This window comes from Ranitomeya variabilis, chromosome 4 (assembly GCF_051348905.1).
Source record: "Ranitomeya variabilis isolate aRanVar5 chromosome 4, aRanVar5.hap1, whole genome shotgun sequence".
Taxonomy (NCBI): domain Eukaryota; kingdom Metazoa; phylum Chordata; class Amphibia; order Anura; family Dendrobatidae; genus Ranitomeya; species Ranitomeya variabilis.
In genome coordinates this window covers 68,786,427-68,805,323 of record NC_135235.1, presented here as the reverse complement: position 1 = coordinate 68,805,323, position 18,897 = coordinate 68,786,427, and the positions used below count along the sequence as shown (strand labels likewise).

The following is an 18,897-nucleotide window of genomic DNA, read 5'->3' as shown; positions in this document are numbered from 1 at the left end:
GGAAGGCAGAAATCTTTGACGAGCAGTTGGAGCAGCCAATGAGGTGAGCCGGTTGTTAGAAAGCCGCAGACGGCGGGCGCAGCAGTCGGCAGTGAAGGGCATTGGCACGTTGCTGCAGGCACGGACTGGTGAGCGCTGCGGCGGGTCACAGCTCTATGGCTGGGTTTGGTCTTTGATGTGATTTGTTGCTTATTATTCGGGCCGGTTGTCAGTGCAGTTACCCGGCGGCCTCCAATGCAGGACTGGCCGGATGCGGGGCTGTCACTCTTCATGTTCTATAACTTCGCATTACTCACCTTCCCCGGGTCCAACTGATTCTACCCCATTGCTCCCAGTGTCTATTGTCTGCAGCGTTGATGTCACAGCGCTGCAGCCGATCATTGAGCTCAGAGCCACTGAGCTTGCTGATTGGCTGCAGACAATAACTGGCATCATGACAGGATTAGCGAAGAGTCAGTGATGGACCTGGGGAGGGTAATTGATGCATGGTTTTTTTTTTTTAAATCAACCTGCATCCGAATGATCCCTTTAAATCCTCTGCAGCTTCGGCCCTGCTGGTCTGTTGGCCGGTAACCTCCACCCAATCCCTGGCCTATGTGGTGATGCTGGCATTTGTTTCAAGAGACTGCTGTAGGCCCTTAATCCCCCTCTCCCAGACTGGGGACTATAGGGACTAGTCTGATGGGGTCCCTGCCTGGTGGCCCCTCACCCCACTCCAGTTGTTTGACAGATCTGTCCCATGTGTGTGCAGAGTCATGTCACTCAAGAAGGGCGGAGGAATCATCTGGGGTCTGCACTGGACTAGTCATTGCTCCCTGTAATCCCCGGCTTTTAAGGTACTGGCCGTAATCTCATTTATCTGCCCGTGTTTCGGCAGCATCTACCAGATTCCCATAAACTTTGGTTCTGAGTGACATAATGGGAATATATAAAGTTTTGTTTAAAAGGGTCGTGTCATGACCTTTTGGAATATGGACCCGACAAACAGCTAAGGTCATGATCACCAAGTCATTCCCCCCCCCCTGCAGCAGACCCCTAACGTTTGATACCTACAAGCCCACCTCCACCCTCGCTGGCTGGGAAAATGGAGTCCAAAATATGAAATTTAAATAAATCGGGAACTATAGCGATATGTTTCATAATAGTAAGGGACTTGCCCTGTTCTCTTGGTTGTGGTCCTGTATACTACAGTCTGAGGCCTTGTTCACATGTACGTGTCTCCGGTATGTGTGGCATCAGGTTTTGTTTTGCTTTTTTTTCCACGGATGCTACATGTACCCATTATAATCTATGGTGCTGCCCACATTAAGGCTGTGTGCACACGTTCAGGATTTTTTGCGTTTTTTCGCTATGAAAACGTGATAAAACGCATACATTAAGCATCCTATTATTAGAATGAAATCCGCAATTTTTGTGCACATTTTCCGTTTTTTTCCGCATTCCGGAAAAATACGCATGTTCATTCTTTTTGCGGAATCGCGGGGATTCCGCACACATAAGAATGCATTGATCCGCTTACTTCCCGCATGGGGCTATGCCCACCATGCGGGAAGTAAGCGGATCCTGTGCGGATGGTGCCCAGGGTGGAGGAGAGGAGACTCTCCTCCAGGCCCTGGGAACCATATAATTGTTAAAAAAAAAAAAAAAAAAATTAAAATAAAAAATCGTGATATTCTCACCTTCCGACGTCCTCGGCAGTCTTCACGCTCCTCGTGATGCTTCCGTTCCCAATAATGCCTTGCGAAAATGACCTGTGATGACGTAGCGGTGTCGCGAGACCGCTACGTCATCTGAAGTCATTGCCGCAATGCATTATTGGGACCGGAGCATCGCGAGGAGCGGGAAGACTGCCGAGGACACCGGAAGGTGAGAATATCATGATTTTTATTTTTAACGTTCTTTTTATTATTGATGCTGCATAGGCAGCATCAATAGTAAAAAGTTGGTCACACTTGTCAAACACTGTTTGACAAGTGTGACCAACCTGTCAATCAGTTTTCCAAGCGATGCTACAGATCGCTTGGAAAACGCAAGCATTCTGCAAGCTAAAAACTCTAGTGTTTAGCGGGAAAACGCATGCCCCTTCCGCATGCGATATACCCGCGGCAGGAGTTGCTGAAATTTCCGCTGCAATTCTGCAACGTGTGCACTTAGCCTTAAAGACGTATTATGTTCATTCTTCTGACGGCTTCCACCCATACTCTTAATGGAAGATACAGGAACACAGTCCATGAAAACGGACAGCACGTGGATTGCACCCGAGTCCTGTTTATTTATTTTTTTCTTCCATTGACCAATAGACTTGTATTGGCGAGATTCATCCGAGCCTCAGATCACCCATGGAGAAGTCTGATTTTTGTGCAGTCAGTCAGCAAAAATACACAGATGTGTTAACAGCTACATAGACTATAATAGGTTTGTGTTGTGTGAAAATTATGTATAGAACTCGTATGAGGTGAACGGACGCCTGAATGATTTCTCTAACTTCCATGGAAATTTCTAGGAGTTAGACACTGCCTAAGCTCAGCCGTTCTTGATTGTTTCTTTGACCCCCAACTTCTCGTGGTCTGAGCAAGACGGAGTACAGGAAGCAGAGAGAGGAATCGCCATTAAGGCTATGGTCACACGTTGCCTTTTTGTTTTACTGTGTTTTTTTCAGGGTAAATTTCTCTTGTACATGCTGATAAAAAAATTGAGGGCATAAAAAAAAAAAAAATCTGATGCAACTTCATCAGGTTTAGGCACCAAAAATGCAGCAAAGCCTGATGCCTGTGTTTTTTCCAGCTTTTTTTTTTTTTTTGCACCACCCATTGCTTTCAATGGGTGAAAAACGCTGAAAGTGACATGCTGCATTTTGAAAGTCAGGGAAAAAACAAGGTGTATGCATGAGATTTCTGCATCTCAGACTTTGCTGATGCTTAGCTGAAAATTTGCATAAAAAAAACCACTGCAAAAATGCAACGTGTGAACATAGCCTTACATTTCCCAGCATTACTAGCTAACTTGATACCTGTGGAGTCCTGGTGATTTCTAGTTCAGGTGCTGGCCTGTAATCTGATGTATGTAAAATTCACTACTATGTACTAAGGTGAGCTAGTCTGTAAGAGGCGTGAGCGTCGGCATACTTGTTGATGGTTTCCAATGACAATCAGCAGATTTGTGACAAGCGCCAGACTATATTGCGGCCTGTACTTTTAGATCAGTCTAAGATGAGTAATAAAAAAAGAAAAAAATTTACAAAGTAAAATAAATAAGTGTGAGAGGGTCTCAAAACCGGAGACTGCTATACCGGAGACCTGTCACTGATGGCTCCTAGTGAACACTGCAGGTTTGGGTGATAGAAAGATATCGTAGCCACTTGTGCCCGGTCTTTCAGCAATGTCTCTAAAGCATATACTGCGTACAATCGTCGCAAGGAGTCACGTGTCCCTTATTAATGAGGTTTTCGTGTCTCATGTTTCTTTCAGTAATTCACCATGGGAGGACACGACGCGGGGACACAGTACCACTTCACTGGCATCAAGAAATACTTCAATTCTTATACCATGATTGGCAGGAGGAATGTAGGTGATTGGGCACGGTCCTTCCTGTCCTTAATCCTTATTTCAGCTTTTTCTAAGATTTAACTTTTTTCCCTTTGCAGTGTGTACTGGCCACATACGCAAGCCTCGCCGCCATTGTCCTTTTCTTTAAATTAAAGCCCAAGAAACAAGCAGCGATCAAAGATAAATAACGGTAAGTGACGTAAGTAATGCTCAGCCCTCTTTACATTGGTAAGATCAGATATTGGTTTGTTATAGTGGGCCACGTCTGTTTCCAGTAATGGGAGCTTGTGGTGTAGTGATCTCCAAGCACGGCCGCTCCGATGACATTCAGTTGAATAGGCGCCGAGCTGCAGTTCTTGGCAGCTGCCACACCATCAGCTTAGTGCGACAGTTCACATATAGCTACGAGCGGCATGAATCTGACAAGTTACACCTCCAGTGAACGGATATTGCTGATATCCTAATGAATGTAATTAGCTTGGACAACCCCTTTTAAGTTTAACTTATAGCCAATTATGAAATTGGCTGTAGGTCTTAAGCCAGGTTGCCCACTGAGTCCCATTTATCTAGCAGAGCAACTGGCCTTGTGAAACCTACTAATCTGTGCAGCTTTCATCTTTCTTCCATTGATGACCGGTTGTCTTGTATTGCACCTCATCTGTATTAGGCCTGGGCTACACTGACCACTGATTTTTTGCAGCACAATTTTTGTTTTTTACTCATGTTGTTTTTAAGAAAAATCTATTTATCGGGGTACAATCTTTTCAGAAGACATTCAATTTCAAATATGACACCCCAAATAACCGATAACAAAACTCCCCCCCCCCCCCCCCCCCCCCCCCCAACCCCCCTATAGACAGCTCTTATTATCATCCCAGTATTCCCCATCCCTACTTAATAGAGGGTTATTACAATGTTACATCTCATAAAGGAGTGTAAGAGGGTATATACCTCAGACAGTTTCTCGTGGTCTTTCCCAATGGTTTCAATGACTTTATACATACTCCAGCCATGGCATCCACAACTTTTCATTTAGGGCAGATTTCCCCCTTTTTCTGTAAACTCCCTTCTCCAATTTAAAGGGAATCTGTCACCCCAAGATTGGCCTATATACTAAGGCCACCAGCAACTACTGCAGCGCGCAGGTCAGAGAGGCCCAGCTCCTGCGCACTGCAGTACTTTGCGCTGTCCTCAACAGGTCAGATAAAGTACGCCGGAGCTGCAGCGTGAAGACCAGAAGAGGACGTCATCGTATGAAGATAAGAGGCGCCGGACCGCCCCTGGGTGAGTATAATCTAACGTGTTTTTCTCTTCGCCACGACAGCACCCACTTGAGAGAGGGGATCCGCCCCTTAGGAACAGGAAACCCTATGGAGAGAATAAAAGGGGCGGTCCCCCTCGCTCCCACAGTTGGTTTCCTGTTCCTAAGGGAACCCATGGAGAAGAGGATACCTAGCCTGGATGCCGCCTGTGCGGTTTACCTGTGAGGACGGCAGGGGCTCCAGTGCTGGAAGCAGCGTCGGGGGTCCTGGTGTCAGTTTTCCCCCCTCTGCTGGCAGGCTCCGTGAGGCCAGGGCAGGAGGTCACATGGATCACGGGCAGGAGGACGCATCAGCGGGCCTGCGGCAGATATTCATGCTCCGATGCGCGACGCTGCTGCTAGCGATATGCGCGAGTGTGTAGCTGCCATTTGGCTCCCCTGGAGGTGATATGGAAGCGTCCAGGGCGAGAGCAGAGGAGAGATGACGCCGGGCAGTGCACACAAGATCCAAGATGGCCGCGACCCGGAAGTGGTGAGGACTTCCGGGTTCAACAGGAAGAAGATGGCTGCGCCCAGCATTGAATGACGCCGGCTCTGATTCCTCGGCGTCCAAGCATGGCGACGCCACCTCAGGACTCAGCGGTGCTTTCAGAGGTCACAGCTAACTTCCCTCGCAGCAGCGCATGCAGCGGACGAAATTCCTCCTCAAAGAGCACAAAAGAGAAGAGATCTGACCGATCTTCATCTCAGCCTGTGCTTGCATCTCCTCCTCTACGGCCGGTACCTTGACCATCTGCTTCACTGGGGTGAGTGTGTACCCTCCCTATTAAGCTAATCATGGCCCCTCTTATTTATATACCCTAGACAAAAAGATCGAAATCGAAGCACAGACAATGTGCCTTATGTACCCAGCCCCTCCCGGATAATTACACAAAGAAAATGTGTTATGTCTGTATTGAGAGTAATCAGGGACGAGTTACGAGCGTTCCGTAGTTCAGAAAGTATTCCTGAAACTAAGAGCAGGAAGTATAATTCTCCAAGATCAGATCATTCTTCTGATAAGGAAGATACGGATGTGTCCCTGGAATATAATTCCTCGAAAGGGGAGCAAGATATGTGCTTTCCTACAGACAGTATAGATAATCTTGTCAGGTCTGTATTTAACACCGTGGGTATAAAAGAAAGTAAAGACCTTAGGACACCGCAAGATATAATGATCGCAGGATTGTCAGAAAAGAAAAGGCCTACCTTTCCCGTAATAACACCAATCAAAGATCTGGTTAAGAAAGAATGGGAGAGTCAGGGGCAGAGAGGATTACCATCGTCATCAAAGAGGCGTTATCCCTTTAAGGATGAGGACATGTCTGTGTGGGTTAAAGCCCCGAAGGTAGACGCAGCGGTGGCATCTATGTCCAAAGAATCCTTGCTGCCTGTGGAAGATTCTGGTTCCTTACAAGACCCCCTAGATCGCAAAGCTGACTCTTTGTTAAAACGGGCATGGGAATCATGTACTGGGGCATTCAAACCGGCTATATCAGCTACATGTACGGCAAAGTCCATGTTAGTCTGGCTTAATGACCTGGAGGAAGGTCTAAAAAGGGGGCCTGTCTAGAGAAAAACTGATCTCTTTAACCCTAATCAGAGGCGCTACAGCATTTTTAGCGGACTCATCTGCAGACTCTATCAGGTTGGCTGCCAAGTCAGCAGGCCTCACTAACGCGGCCCGTCGCGCCCTGTGGCTAAAAAGGTTGGAAGGGAGACGCCCAAACAAAAATCAAATTATGTGGCCTTCCATGCCAGGGTGAGTACCTTTTTGGTACAAAGTTAGATGAGATTCTAACTAAGGCGGGTGAAAGAGAAAAGGGATTCCCTAATAGCTTTTTCCATCTTATAGGAGAGCATTCCGAAGACCCATCCTTAATAAAAGGGATTTTAAAAACCAAGACCGCTGGGCCAATAGAGATAACAAACAAAGAGGCACCTTTTTCGGGAAACGTCCATTTAAAATGGAAGACAAACCGCGTTAGTGCAGATTTGCCAGTAGGTGGCAGATTGTCCTTTTTCACCACACAATGGTGTGCAGTTACATATAACTCCTGGGCAACTAGCCTCATAACTTTAGACTTAAAATTAAAGTTTGCCCGAGTCCCTCCGGACTCATTCCTATTGACTTCTTTAAAATCTGAAGCCCAACAACAATTTTTGGAACAGGAAATAATTCATCTCCTATCCAAGAGAGTATTAGTGGAAGTTCCGTTCCATCAGAGGGGAAAAGGTTTTTACTCCCCTTTATTTTTGATCCCAAAGCCTGACGGATCATATAGGGCTATAATAAATCTTAAAAAAAAAAAAAAAAAAAAAAAATTGAATCTTTCTAATAAATCAAACCTCCAAGACGGAATCAATTAGGTCCACAGTAAAACTTCTATTCCCTGGGTGCTTTATGGCAGTCCTCGACCTAAAAGATGCATATTACCATCTACCAATTTATATTGAACATCAGCAATATCTGCGTGTAGCAATCATGATCAAGGGGCAAATACGTCATTTTCAATACACAGCAATGCCCTTCGGACTGTCAATAGTTCCCGGAGTCTTTTCTAATGTCGGAAGTAATGTCGTTTTTAAGATTAAAAGATACCCTCATAGTTCCATATTTAGATGACCTTCTGGTGGTAAGAAACTCCCCCTCACAATGTGAACAGCCCCTATCTGATACGATCTCATCTCTACAGGAAATGGGATGGTTAATTAACTGGGAAAAATCCAGATTATCTCCAACAACCCGTCAGACATTTCTGGGTCTTATCCTAGACTCTGAATGTCAGCGATGCTTCCTCCCAGAATCCAAACAGTTAAAAATAAAAAAGAAAGTACAATCAGTTATTAATAACCCGGTAATTTCCCTTAGAGAAGGTATGTCTCTTTTGGGTTCCTTTACATCATATATTCCGGCGGTTGCATGGGCTCAGTTTCACGCTAGGCGGTTACAATACACAATTTTACGGGAAGATGAAAAATTGCAAGGCCATTTGAGTAGTCGCCTCTGCCTCCCATTAAATGTGTTAGTCTCTCCACTGGTGGTTAGAACCAGACCATCTGATCGGTGGAGTCCCCTGGGTGATTAAACCTTCAAGAATAATTTTTTTCTGACGCCAGTCCTACTGGTTGGGGAGCACATTTGGAAGACCAGATAGTTCAGAGCCAATGGTCTCTTAGTGAGTCGAAGGATTCCTTTAATGAAAGAGAGCTGAAAGCAGTTTATCATGCCATATGTAAATTCCTTCCACAGTTACACGGAACTCACACAAGGATACTGTCAGACAACATATCCGTTGCATATATAAACCATCAAGGAGGAACCCAATCGGGAACTCTCATGTCTAAAACAGACAAGATCCTATCTATGGCCGAGATACATCTCCGGTCTTGGTCGACATTGCATGTCAGAGGAGTGGAAAATTCGAAGGCAGATTTCCTCAGCCGTCACTCTCCACCAAGGAGAGTGGGAACTCAGTTGGCATATCTTCAAGATGATAGCCAAGAGGGGGGGCACCCCCGACATAGACCTGTTTGAAACAAGAGGCAACAGACAGGTCAAAAAGTTCGCTTCATTGTTCCTGTCCGACAACCCAGATATCCTAAATGCTCTCCAAGTTCCATGGACATTCCGACAAGCTTATGCCTTCCCTCCATTAATACTCCTTCCGACCGTAATCAGGAAGATAAGGGAAGACAAAGCGAGCATAATCCTAATAGCACCATTCTGGCCCAAGAGGCCATGTTTTTCGTGCCTCAGGGCCATGTCGCTTGCAGATCCATGGATCCTTCCAGAGACTCAGGACCTTCTCTCTCAGGGTCCCTTCAACCACCATCATGTGAAGGGCCTACGGTTGACAGCCTGGTGTTTGAAAGGCAACTATTAAAACTAAGGGGGTTTTCAGAGAGATTGATTGATTGATACCCTTCTACTTAGTAGAGAGAGGTCTACAACAACCATATATGTGAGAATATGGGGAAAAAATTTCTAACTTTCTACCCTGCAGCTCTATCAGAAGAAATTCCTATTTCTGCAATTTTAGAATTTCTTCAGAAAGGACGTGACTTAGGCTTATCGGTCAGTACACTAAAAGTGCAGGTTTCTGCTCTAGGAGCTCTGTATAGTCACAATATTGCAGGAGACAGATGGGTAGCACGGTTCATCTCAGCATGCCAACGGGCAGAACCAATCCAGATTCCCCACATACCACCATGGGATCTTAATCTAGTTCTAGAGGCCCTAACAGGGGGACCATTCGAGCCTATACACTCAGCCCATATAAAGTATGTTACTCTTAAAACAGCTTTCCTTGTTGCTTTAGTATCAGCCAGAAGAGTAGGCGATATTCAGACGTTATCGATAGATCCTTCCTTTCTGTCAATTTTCCAGGATAGGATTGTCTTAAAAACAGACCCTTCTTACGTACCTAAAGTACGGACCAAGTTTCACAGATCCCAAGAGATCTTCCTTCCTTCCTTCTATAGTAATCCCACAAATCAGGAAGAGGAAAGGTACCATACTTTAGATGTTAAAAGAGCAGTAATAGCTTACCTAGACAGAACTAGCCCCTGGAGGAAGAGCAGGGCTCTCTTTGTTTCATTCCAGGGCCACAAGAAAGGTTCTGGTGTCACGAAGAACACGTTGTCTCGATGGATTTCGGACGCAATTTGTCTGGCCTATTCAGCAAAGGGGAGAATCCGCCCGAGACTGTAAAAGAACACTCTACCCGTGCGATGTCTTCATCCTGGGCTGAGAGAGCGGAGGTTCCAATAGAACTGATATGTAAGGCCGCAACCTGGTCTTCTCCTACTACCTTCTATACTCACTATAGATTGGACTTGTCTTCCTCATCTGACTTGTCTTTCGGTAGATCTGTTCTTAACACGGTGATCCCTCCCAAATGACTATCTCTGTAAGTCTCTCAAGTGGGTGCTGTCGTGGCGAAGAGAAAACACCGGATTACGTACCGGTAATGCTCTTTTATAGAGCCACGACAGCACCCCTTCACTTCCCTCCCTAATAAGTAAATTTTATATATGAGCACTGATAAGGGTGAATGGTTCTTGTAGTTAGCTATACTTATGTTAACTAAAGATAAACGATGATATTGGATTGCCTACTAATACTGGTGGGCGGTTCCTCTCATTCTCTGTAACCCAACTGTGGGAGCGAGGGGGACCGCCCCTTTTATTCTCTCCATAGGGTTTCCTGTTCCTAAGGGGCGGATCCCCTCTCTCAAGTGGGTGCTGTCGTGGCTCTATAAAAGAGCATTACCGGTACGTAATCCGGTGTTTTCTTATCGTTCAGGATACATCGGGGGCTTATCTACAGCAGAGGTGTCAAACTGCATTCCTCGAGGGCCGCCAACAGGTCATGTTTTCAGGATTTCCTTGTATTGCACAGGTGATAATTTAATCACCTGCACAGAACGATTCCAGCACCTTGTGGAATGCTAAGGAAATCCTGAAAACATGACCTGTTGGCGGCCCTCGAGGAATGCAGTTTGACACCTCTGATCTACAGCATTACAGAATGCTGTAGATAAGCCCCTGATGCCGGTGGCCTTAGTTTATAGGCCAATTTTGGGGTGACAGATTCCCTTTAATGACATGTTTCGCTTGATTAATTAACTCTCCTCTAGTCGGTGGCTCCTCCCTTATCCAACATCTTGCGATCACCTTCCGGGCCATGTAATCTGGCAGTTGCCTCCTTCAAGACATTCTCCACCATTGCTTGAAAAAGATCTTTGGGATCGAAACGTCGCCACAGAAGGCAGAATAAATTGTGATCTATTTCACCAACGTGTGAGGCTCTGTCTTTTATATCTTTATACATTCTTTCTACATTCTCCACCATTATCTCCTCCACATACCCCAGAAGGCATACCACCTGCTCCCTTGGAACCATACATCCATATGCCCCCTCAATTCGACTCAGGATCACTATCCAAAAAGAGGCCAGTCTTGGACATGTTCACATCATATGGTATATCTCTGCACCATCATTCCTACATTGGAGACATTCTGAAGAAAGTCTGAGGCTGGCCTTAAATAAGACATCCATAGACTTGTAGACTCTGTGTATTATATACAGCTGAGACAGCCTACTCAGCTCACTCAACGACAATCTTAGTACCCATTCCAGAACGGATTCCCACTTGTCATCCTCCAAGGGGCCCAACTCCCTCACCCACTTAGCCCTGGCTTTACTTGGAAATTTAAGTAGAAATGTATGCATTAAGTCCCCATATAGGGAGAATATTACCCCTCTTGTAGTCCCATTCCCACATATATAATCCAGTACAGTGTCCCCTTGAATAGTGAGACCTAGTGCTATTGGTTTTAACTATTAAGAGTCAGCTGGGGTCCACCACCCACCCAACTGCATACAAATTAATATATTGCTGTTGCTAAATAGTTTAAATCAATCAGCAACGCTCACAAAAAGTGAATGAAGCTGAGCTGTAATAGCAAACATTACCTGTGGACAGATGTGGTGCAGTTTTTGGAATAAAGCAGCCATGTCCCCCTTTTCGTACTGTGGTTAAAGGCAAGAAGCCAGATATAGATATATATATAATATATTTTCACATTTACAACATGTGGCCTAGTCCCGTTAGAATAAGTCATTAGAATCCTTTATCAACACTGATTTGTTATGAGGGAAAGCATTAGGGTATGACTCCACGGTACGGATGGGCGGCGGTATCGCTCGGCGCTAAGCCCCGCCCCCTTAATGGGACGCGATCATGCCGGATGTGTTAACTCTTCACATCCGGGATGATCGCTCTCTCCCATAGGGCCCTGTGATATGCCTTGCGGGGACGCTGCGTCCCCGCAAGGTGTACGGGCATGCTGCGATCTGAAAAGACGCGCAGCATGTCCGTAGTCGCAGGGCCGCCGCGTGCGGGTTTCCACACATAGTGGAGACAGGATTTCATCAAATCCCCTCCACTATGCAGGAACATCTGGACGCTGCTTGTTTGACGCTGCAGCGCTGCGCAGCGTCAAACAAGCAGCGCTTCCTGAACGTGGAAACATACCCTTACTGTGAAGGTTTATCCTGGTGACTAATTCTCATATAACTGATATTTTTTCAATAAATGTATCACTGATTCGCTGAATGACTGAAATTGTAACTTGGACCTCCACTGATCCCATACAGGGGCTCCGATGCCCCTTGTGCTGGTACCACTATTCAGTCTACTTTCAGGCTAGGGTCGGCTGACTATCGCCACAATACAGGTCATACAGCCAAAGATCACTGTGTCACTGCTGTATCGCATTGCAATATGTGAATAGGGTCACATTGCATCTCCAAGGGTACAATGCCAAGCTAGTGACTAAATCAGACATAAGTAACAAAACTACTTGTCCCTGTAGCCTCTGCAAATGGCACTTTTATTGCACTGAGATCCATGGCAATCTTTGGCTGTGAGACCTGTAATGCTGCCTATTTTGCCCCAGCTTAATGGCTCTGTCCCACAGAATCACATGGAACTTAAATTTTGCAAATACGATTTGTAAAACTGACTTTAGGATATGTTCCTGACAGGTCTCGTAAGTTTATCAAAACTTTTATACATAATAAACAAATTGACTTTACTCCATAGATTTGTCTTTTGCTGAGTAAAACCTGCTAGAAAAAATACTGTCCAGATTTTTTTCACAGTGCAACAATGCACTCAAACATGATTTATTCTTCATGAGCCTACAATGACAGGTTTCCTTATACATATGGTGAGTTCTGAGCCACAGAGCTTTGTATTTAGTGGTGATATCTAACAATGAAGGGATTGTAAAGATAGGTTAGTCTCCATTTCACCTCCAGTCCTGATAGATGTTACCTTTTTCTGGGATCTCATACACATTTTTATTTCCACCATAGTCCTAAATTTCTGTCCTGACTTTTGTTTTTGTCGACAGTGTCCTGGATGTAGAGACTGATAGTTGCTGGATCATCTCCTCGTCATGGATTTACTCCCATTTTGACATTAAATACCAGATTATTTGTGTTGTCTTTATTTACAATTTCGGGTAAAAAGTCTGTACAAAACGAGGCAGCTCTCTCCTACCCGGGCAGCCACAAGTTTGTTGGAGCTGTCAGTCAATAAATGATAATTCACAAGTCACTCCTGTGTCGTCTGTAAAAGAACGGTTATTGCTCTAGCATCAAGTGGACCCATCCATGGTTTCTGCCAATCAGCGGGAGTACATACAATGCCTAAAGTGGGACAAGGTGGACTGAAAGAAACCAGTGTTAAGTATAAGAAGTGGAGGAAAACTCCTATTACTCGAGCTGCCCAGTCATAATGGGGAGAGGCATCGCGCTACTAACTGGTCATATTTAGAATTCACGATTCTCACTGCCCTGGTTCAGTCTTCTCCGATGTGGCAGCTGGACCACTTTAATTTCTGCATCTGTTTTTGTGCATAGTAAACTTCCATGATGGCAGAAAAGGGTAGACTGATATGGCTGCTACATTGGAGCAGATTGGACTAGGGCAGTGCAAATCTTTCTACTCAACTCTTGTGACTCAGATTTCCGTTTCAATCCGTGCAGATTTATATTAATTTTGCATTAAAAAAGACAACAAATGCACAAATCGGTGCTTTCTCCATGACCACTTCAAAGGGATCCAATGTATTTAAATGAATACAGTGGTGATAAGCATGTGCCCCATGTATCACCGCTACTAGATTGTTTGTGGGACAATATCTGATTTACTGATTAAGAATGCATGTGGAGCAATGTACAAGTTATTTTGTGGTGTATGCTACTTATCAACCAGATAGTGGAAGACTAAACTGACAATTGGGCAGGTTTCACTTACAGAGCTCATGGGCCAAAGTGCTGAGTACCTGCCCCAACCTCATGACAGCCACAATGTAAAAGCCATATAAAGTGGTTTTAGACCTGAGTAGTTCTTCACATGAATTAAAAAAGGGGGAAGGATACAGGAATCTGTGCACATCACACCCTTCTGTTGTAGTGTTTGACAGCAATGTTAATCCATGACATTTGTTACAGAAAACAGGATTTTTGGTTGCTTACCGTAAAATCTGTTTCTCGGAGCCTTCATGGGGGGGACACAAGATCCATGGGTGTATGCTGCTGACACTATGCATAAAAAGTTAGCTCCTCTGCAGTGTACACCCCACCAACTGGCATTCTGAACCTCAGTGAGAAAGCAGTAGGAGAAGGAAAAACAAGGTTGAAATAACCACAAACATGAGAACAGAACAACAGAAACAATAATATGGGAGGGAGCTGTGTCCCCCCCAATGAAGGCTCCGAGAAACAGATTTTACGGTAAGCAACCAAAAATCCTGTTTCCTCTATTGCCTCATTGGGGGACACAGGAACCATGGGACGTCCCAGGGGCAGGAAAAACAGACTTCCATCAGGTCAGAGGACTCACTACTGCAGCATACAAGATCCTTCTGCCTAGGCTGGTGTCCGCCAAAGCATAGGTATGGACCTTGTAAAGTTTGGCAAACATGTGGATGGAAGACCAGATTGCCGCCTTGCAAAGCTGTAGGGCGGAAGCCCTGTGGTGCACCGCCCAGGAAGCGCCGACTGCCTGGGTAGAGTGAGCACTCTGTTCCTGACCCGGTAAGCCTCCAAAATTGCCATTCTGATCCAGCGCACAATAGTCGCCTTGGAAGGCGGCAGGCCTCTGCGCGTGCCATCGGGATTGACGAAAAGAGAGTCAGTCTTCCGGAAAAAAGGCCGTTCTAGCCAGGTAGATCCTCACCATCCTGACGAGGTTCAGCTTGTTCAACGATCGCTCCAGAGGATGAGTCAGAGCTGGACAAAAGAAGGGTAGGACGATGTCCTCGTGGAAGGTGGAAACCACCTTAGGGAGGAAAGAAGGCGGAGGCCTCAAGACCACCTTTGTCCTGGTGGATAACCAGGAAAGGAGGTAAGCAAGAAAGGGCCGCCAACTCGGAAACACGCTGGATAGAAGTGATGGCCACCTTCCAGGATAGAACTGACGTAAACCTCCCTGAGAGGCTCAAAGGGGGAACCCTTCAGAACCTCCAGCACAAGATTCAAGTCCCATGAATCCACGTGAGCCCTGTACGGAGGGACAGCATGGGCTACTCTCTGAAGGAAGGTCTTGACCTGTGGCCGAGAAGATAGCGTCTTCTGAAAAAGGATGGAGAGCGCAGAAACCTGGCCCTTTAGGCTATGTTCACACTTTGCGGTTTTTGCTGCGGATCCGCAGTGGATTTGACGCTGCGGATCCGCAGCAGTTTTCCATGCAGGGTACAGTACAATGTTACCCTATGGAAAACAAAAACCGCTGTGCCCACATTGCGGAAAATCCCGGAAAAAAACGCGCAGAATTGCTGCGGAAAAAAAAAGAAGGAGCACGTCACTTTCTGCGGATTCCGCAGCGGTTTTCAACATGCACCAATAGGAAAGTGCTGTTGAAAATCTGCAGAAGAAACCGCAGGAAAATCCGCAGTGAAAACCGCAGCGGTTTTGCACTGCGGATTTTCCAATTCCGCAGCGGAAAAATCCGCAGAAGAATCCGCAAAGTGTGAACGAGCCCTTAGGGAACTAAGAGCGAGGCCCGAATCCAGTCCTGCCTAAAGGAAGGCCAAAATGGAAGGAAGTGAAACATCGTAGGTGAAAAGTGGTTGGACACGCACCCAACGGAAGTAAGCCTTCCAGGTACGATAGTTGATCCTGGAAGACGAAGGCTTCCTAGCCTGGATCATAGTATGAATCACTCGATCCAAAAGGCCGGACCCTCTTAGAACTGCGGTCTCAACAGCCCCGCCGTCAAACTGAGCGACCGAGAATTCGGGTGGCAGATCGGACCCTGGGACAGCAGATCGGGTCTGTCTGGAAGCCGCCAAGGGGCGTCCACGAGAAGGTTGACGATCTTCGCAAACCAAGATCTCCTGGGCCAATCCGGAGCGATCAGAATGACCGGCACCCTTTCCGCCTTGATCTTTTTCAACAGCTAGGGGAGCACGAACTGCGACCAAGCAATGGCCAGAGCGTCGACGCCCACTGAGTGGATCGCGGGACCTGGAGACGAACCAAGGGCCCTTCCTGTTCATTTGGGACACCATGAGGTCCACATCCGGAGTCCCCCATCGAAGACAAATCTGATGGAAGACCTCCTGATGCAAGGACCATTCCCCTGCCACGAGGCCCTCGCGGCTGAGGAAGTCGGCGGCCCAATTGTCCACACCGGGGATATGCACCGTGGATATCACCGGAACCGTTGCCTCTGCCCAAATGAGGATCTGAGTACTCTGGCCTTGGCCAAAGTATCCCAGAGTCCCCCCCTGGTGGTTGACATATGCCACTGCTGTGGCACTGTCTGTCTGGATTTGAATTGGCAGACCCCTGAGAATCCTTTCCCAGTGACGAAACGACAGAAAGACGGCCCGAATCTCGAGTACATTGATCGGCAGAGCAGATTCCTGCGCCGACCAATGACCCTGAACAGTCAGGTGGCGAAACACAGCACCCCAGCTGAGCAGGCTGGCGTCCGTCGTCACCACCTGCCAGTGAACTGTAAGGAAGGACCTGCCCTGGGAGATGAGGTGTCATCAGCCACCAGTTGAGGGACCGTTTGACTCTGGGCGAAAGCAGAATCGGGCGGTCCAGAGAAAGGACAGAACTGTCCCACTGTGAGAGAATAGCCTGCTGAAGGGGCATTGAGTGAAATTGGGCGAAGGAAATCGCTTCCAATGTGGCAACCATCCTTCCCAGAACCTTCATGGCCGATTGGAAGGAGGGAAGTCTAGGGCCCTGGAGCAAGTGAACTTCCTGACGAAGGATGGATCTCTTGTCTTCGGGAAGGAAGACTCTGGTCTGATGAGCGTCGAAGAGCATGCCCAGAAAAACGATGCGCTGAGAAGGAATAAGGCAGGACTTCTTCCGGTTGACAAGCCACCCGAAACGGGCTAGGCTGTCAGACGATGGAAAGACTTTCGTGAGCCTGAGAAAAGGATGGAGCCTTGATGAGGATGTCGTCGAGGTATGGAAACAGAACCAGGCCTCTGACCCTCAAGATGGCTATCAGCGCTGCCATGATCTTCATGAAAACCCTGGGGGCGGTTGCAAGACCGAATGGCAAGGCGACAAACTGAAAATGCTCCTGATGTACTGCAAAATGCAGGAATCTGTGAGGTCCCGGGAAGATCGGGACATAGAGGTAGGCATCCTGATGTCTGGAGCACAGGAATTCCTGAACCTCCATGGAAGCAATTACTGAAGGAAGGGATTCCATCCTGAAGTGGCTCAGACGAACCCTCTTGTTCAGCAATTTGAGATCCAGAATGGGATGCACCTTGCCGTCTTTTTTCGGTACCACAAAAAGATTCGAATAGAACCCTGTGAACCGTTCTTTTTTTTTGGGAACGGGAATGATTACCCCGGATTTGAGGAGGGAAGCGATGGCTGCAAAGAAACCCGGAACTAGAGCGGGGTCTCTTGGAGGGCAGGATTCGAAGAAACGATCCCGGGGCCGTGAAATGAACTCTATTTTGTATCCTGAGGATACCACTTCCCTGACCCATGCGTCCTCCACTGAGGTGATCCAGATGTCCCTGAAGAAGAAGAGACTGCCACCCAGCTTGGGAGGTGCGCTGGGGTCTTGCCGTGAGTCATGCTGAGGTGGATCTTCTAGTCCTAGACCTGGAAGATCTACCTTGGGAGTAGCGGGAACTCCAGGAAGGAGTGGGTCTAAAGGATACAGTCTTCTTCTCTTGACGTGCCTGTGGCCTCTGCTGCTGCTGGGAAAAGGAGTTTGATGCCGTGAAGCGACGAAAAGGCTGAAATTGCCGCCTAGGAGGAGGCCGTCGAGGTTTGGACTGGGGAAGAAGGGAGCTTGTGCCCCCGGTAGCATCCTTAATAATTTGGTCCAGCTTGGAACCGGAGAGGAGATCCCAGAAAAGGCAGACTGGTAAAGGACTTTTTTGATGACAAATCCGCCTGCCAGGCCTTGAGCCAAACGGTATGACGGATGGCAACAACATTACTAGACGCCTGAGCGGCACAAGACGCGGCGTCCAGGGAAGCAGAGACCAATTATTCCCCAGCGTGAGAAATCTGGGTGGCAAGTTCCGCCAGCTGTTCTGGTGGGGCTCCGGCCAGAATGCCCGGACGGAGTTGTTTGGCCCATTCAGATATAGACTTCGAAACCCAGGTGGAAGCAAAAGCCGGGCATAGGGCAGACGCGGCCGCTTCGAAGGCCTACTTCGCAAAGGACTCTATGATTCTATCGTTGGAATCTTTCAGAGACGCTCCCCCATACAGCGGGAGGACTGTGTTGGTGGAAAGTCTAGAAACTGGCGGATCCACAGAGGGAGAAGTCCAGTTGGCGATGAGATCCAGGGAAAAAGGATATAAGACACCAAGGCGCTTTCCTCTTTGAAAGCGTCTAGTCAGATTCTCCCTTTCTCTGGTCAGAAGCTGATCGAACTCACGATGAGGAGCGAAAACCTTGGAAGGTGTTTTAGACCGTCTAAACGAAACTGATCTGCGGGTTCCATAGAGGAATCTTTGATGCCACAGGTCTGATTGATTGCTTCAATGAGACTGAACCATATCCCTCATGCTAGCGATTTGATTTGAATCCAGCTCCAAATTATCCTCTGAAGGCACATCAGAGAAAGCTTTGCCTGACTCAGGTGAGGAGGATCGGGGAGAAGCCAATCGCAGAGAAGGACCGTGGGGCGAGATGGAACAGGGAGAGGACTCAGTCCTGCGTTCCTGTCTGGATCTTTTGCGGCCTATAATGGGAGGCTCGGACAGAGGTTCCTGCGACCCGCTGGCTACTGCGAGAGTCTGCAGGGGCAACCTATCAAGCACAGACTCAAGGGTCTGTGACACCGGTGTTAGATCCGCTACCGACTGTGACAGAGCGGAAGCCCAACCTTGGGTGGACGCCTCACTCTCCAGCGAAGCAGCAGGGGGATCCTGGGCGGTGGGCATAATGGGGTTGCTGCAGGTCTGACAGAGGGGAGAGGACTGACCTGAGGGAAGCTTGCAGTTACAAGACGAACACACAGTGTTTGACT

General features: G+C 47.2%; 1 protein-coding gene across 1 annotated transcript; it reads left to right on the top strand.

Annotated features, from left to right (window-relative positions):
* The first annotated feature begins 7 nt into the window (after nucleotides 1-7).
* Nucleotides 8-12,977, top strand: ATP5MK (ATP synthase membrane subunit k). Its single transcript, XM_077258680.1, has 4 exons — nucleotides 8-128; nucleotides 3,468-3,563; nucleotides 3,644-3,735; nucleotides 12,772-12,977. The coding sequence occupies exons 2-3, from the start codon at nucleotides 3,477-3,479 to the stop codon at nucleotides 3,731-3,733; spliced, it is 177 nt and encodes a 58-aa protein (XP_077114795.1). The 5' UTR covers nucleotides 8-128; nucleotides 3,468-3,476; the 3' UTR covers nucleotides 3,734-3,735; nucleotides 12,772-12,977.
* Nucleotides 12,978-18,897: the final 5,920 nt, after the last annotated feature.

Excerpts from the sequence above, each read along its gene's own strand:
- ATP5MK (XM_077258680.1), top strand. The coding sequence starts at position 3,477 with ATGGGAGGACACGACGCGGGGACACAGTACCACTTCACTGGCATCAAG. Across the intron at positions 3,564-3,643 it reads CCATGATTGGCAGGAGGAAT|TGTGTACTGGCCACATACGC; the intron begins GTAGGTGATTGG and ends TTCCCTTTGCAG.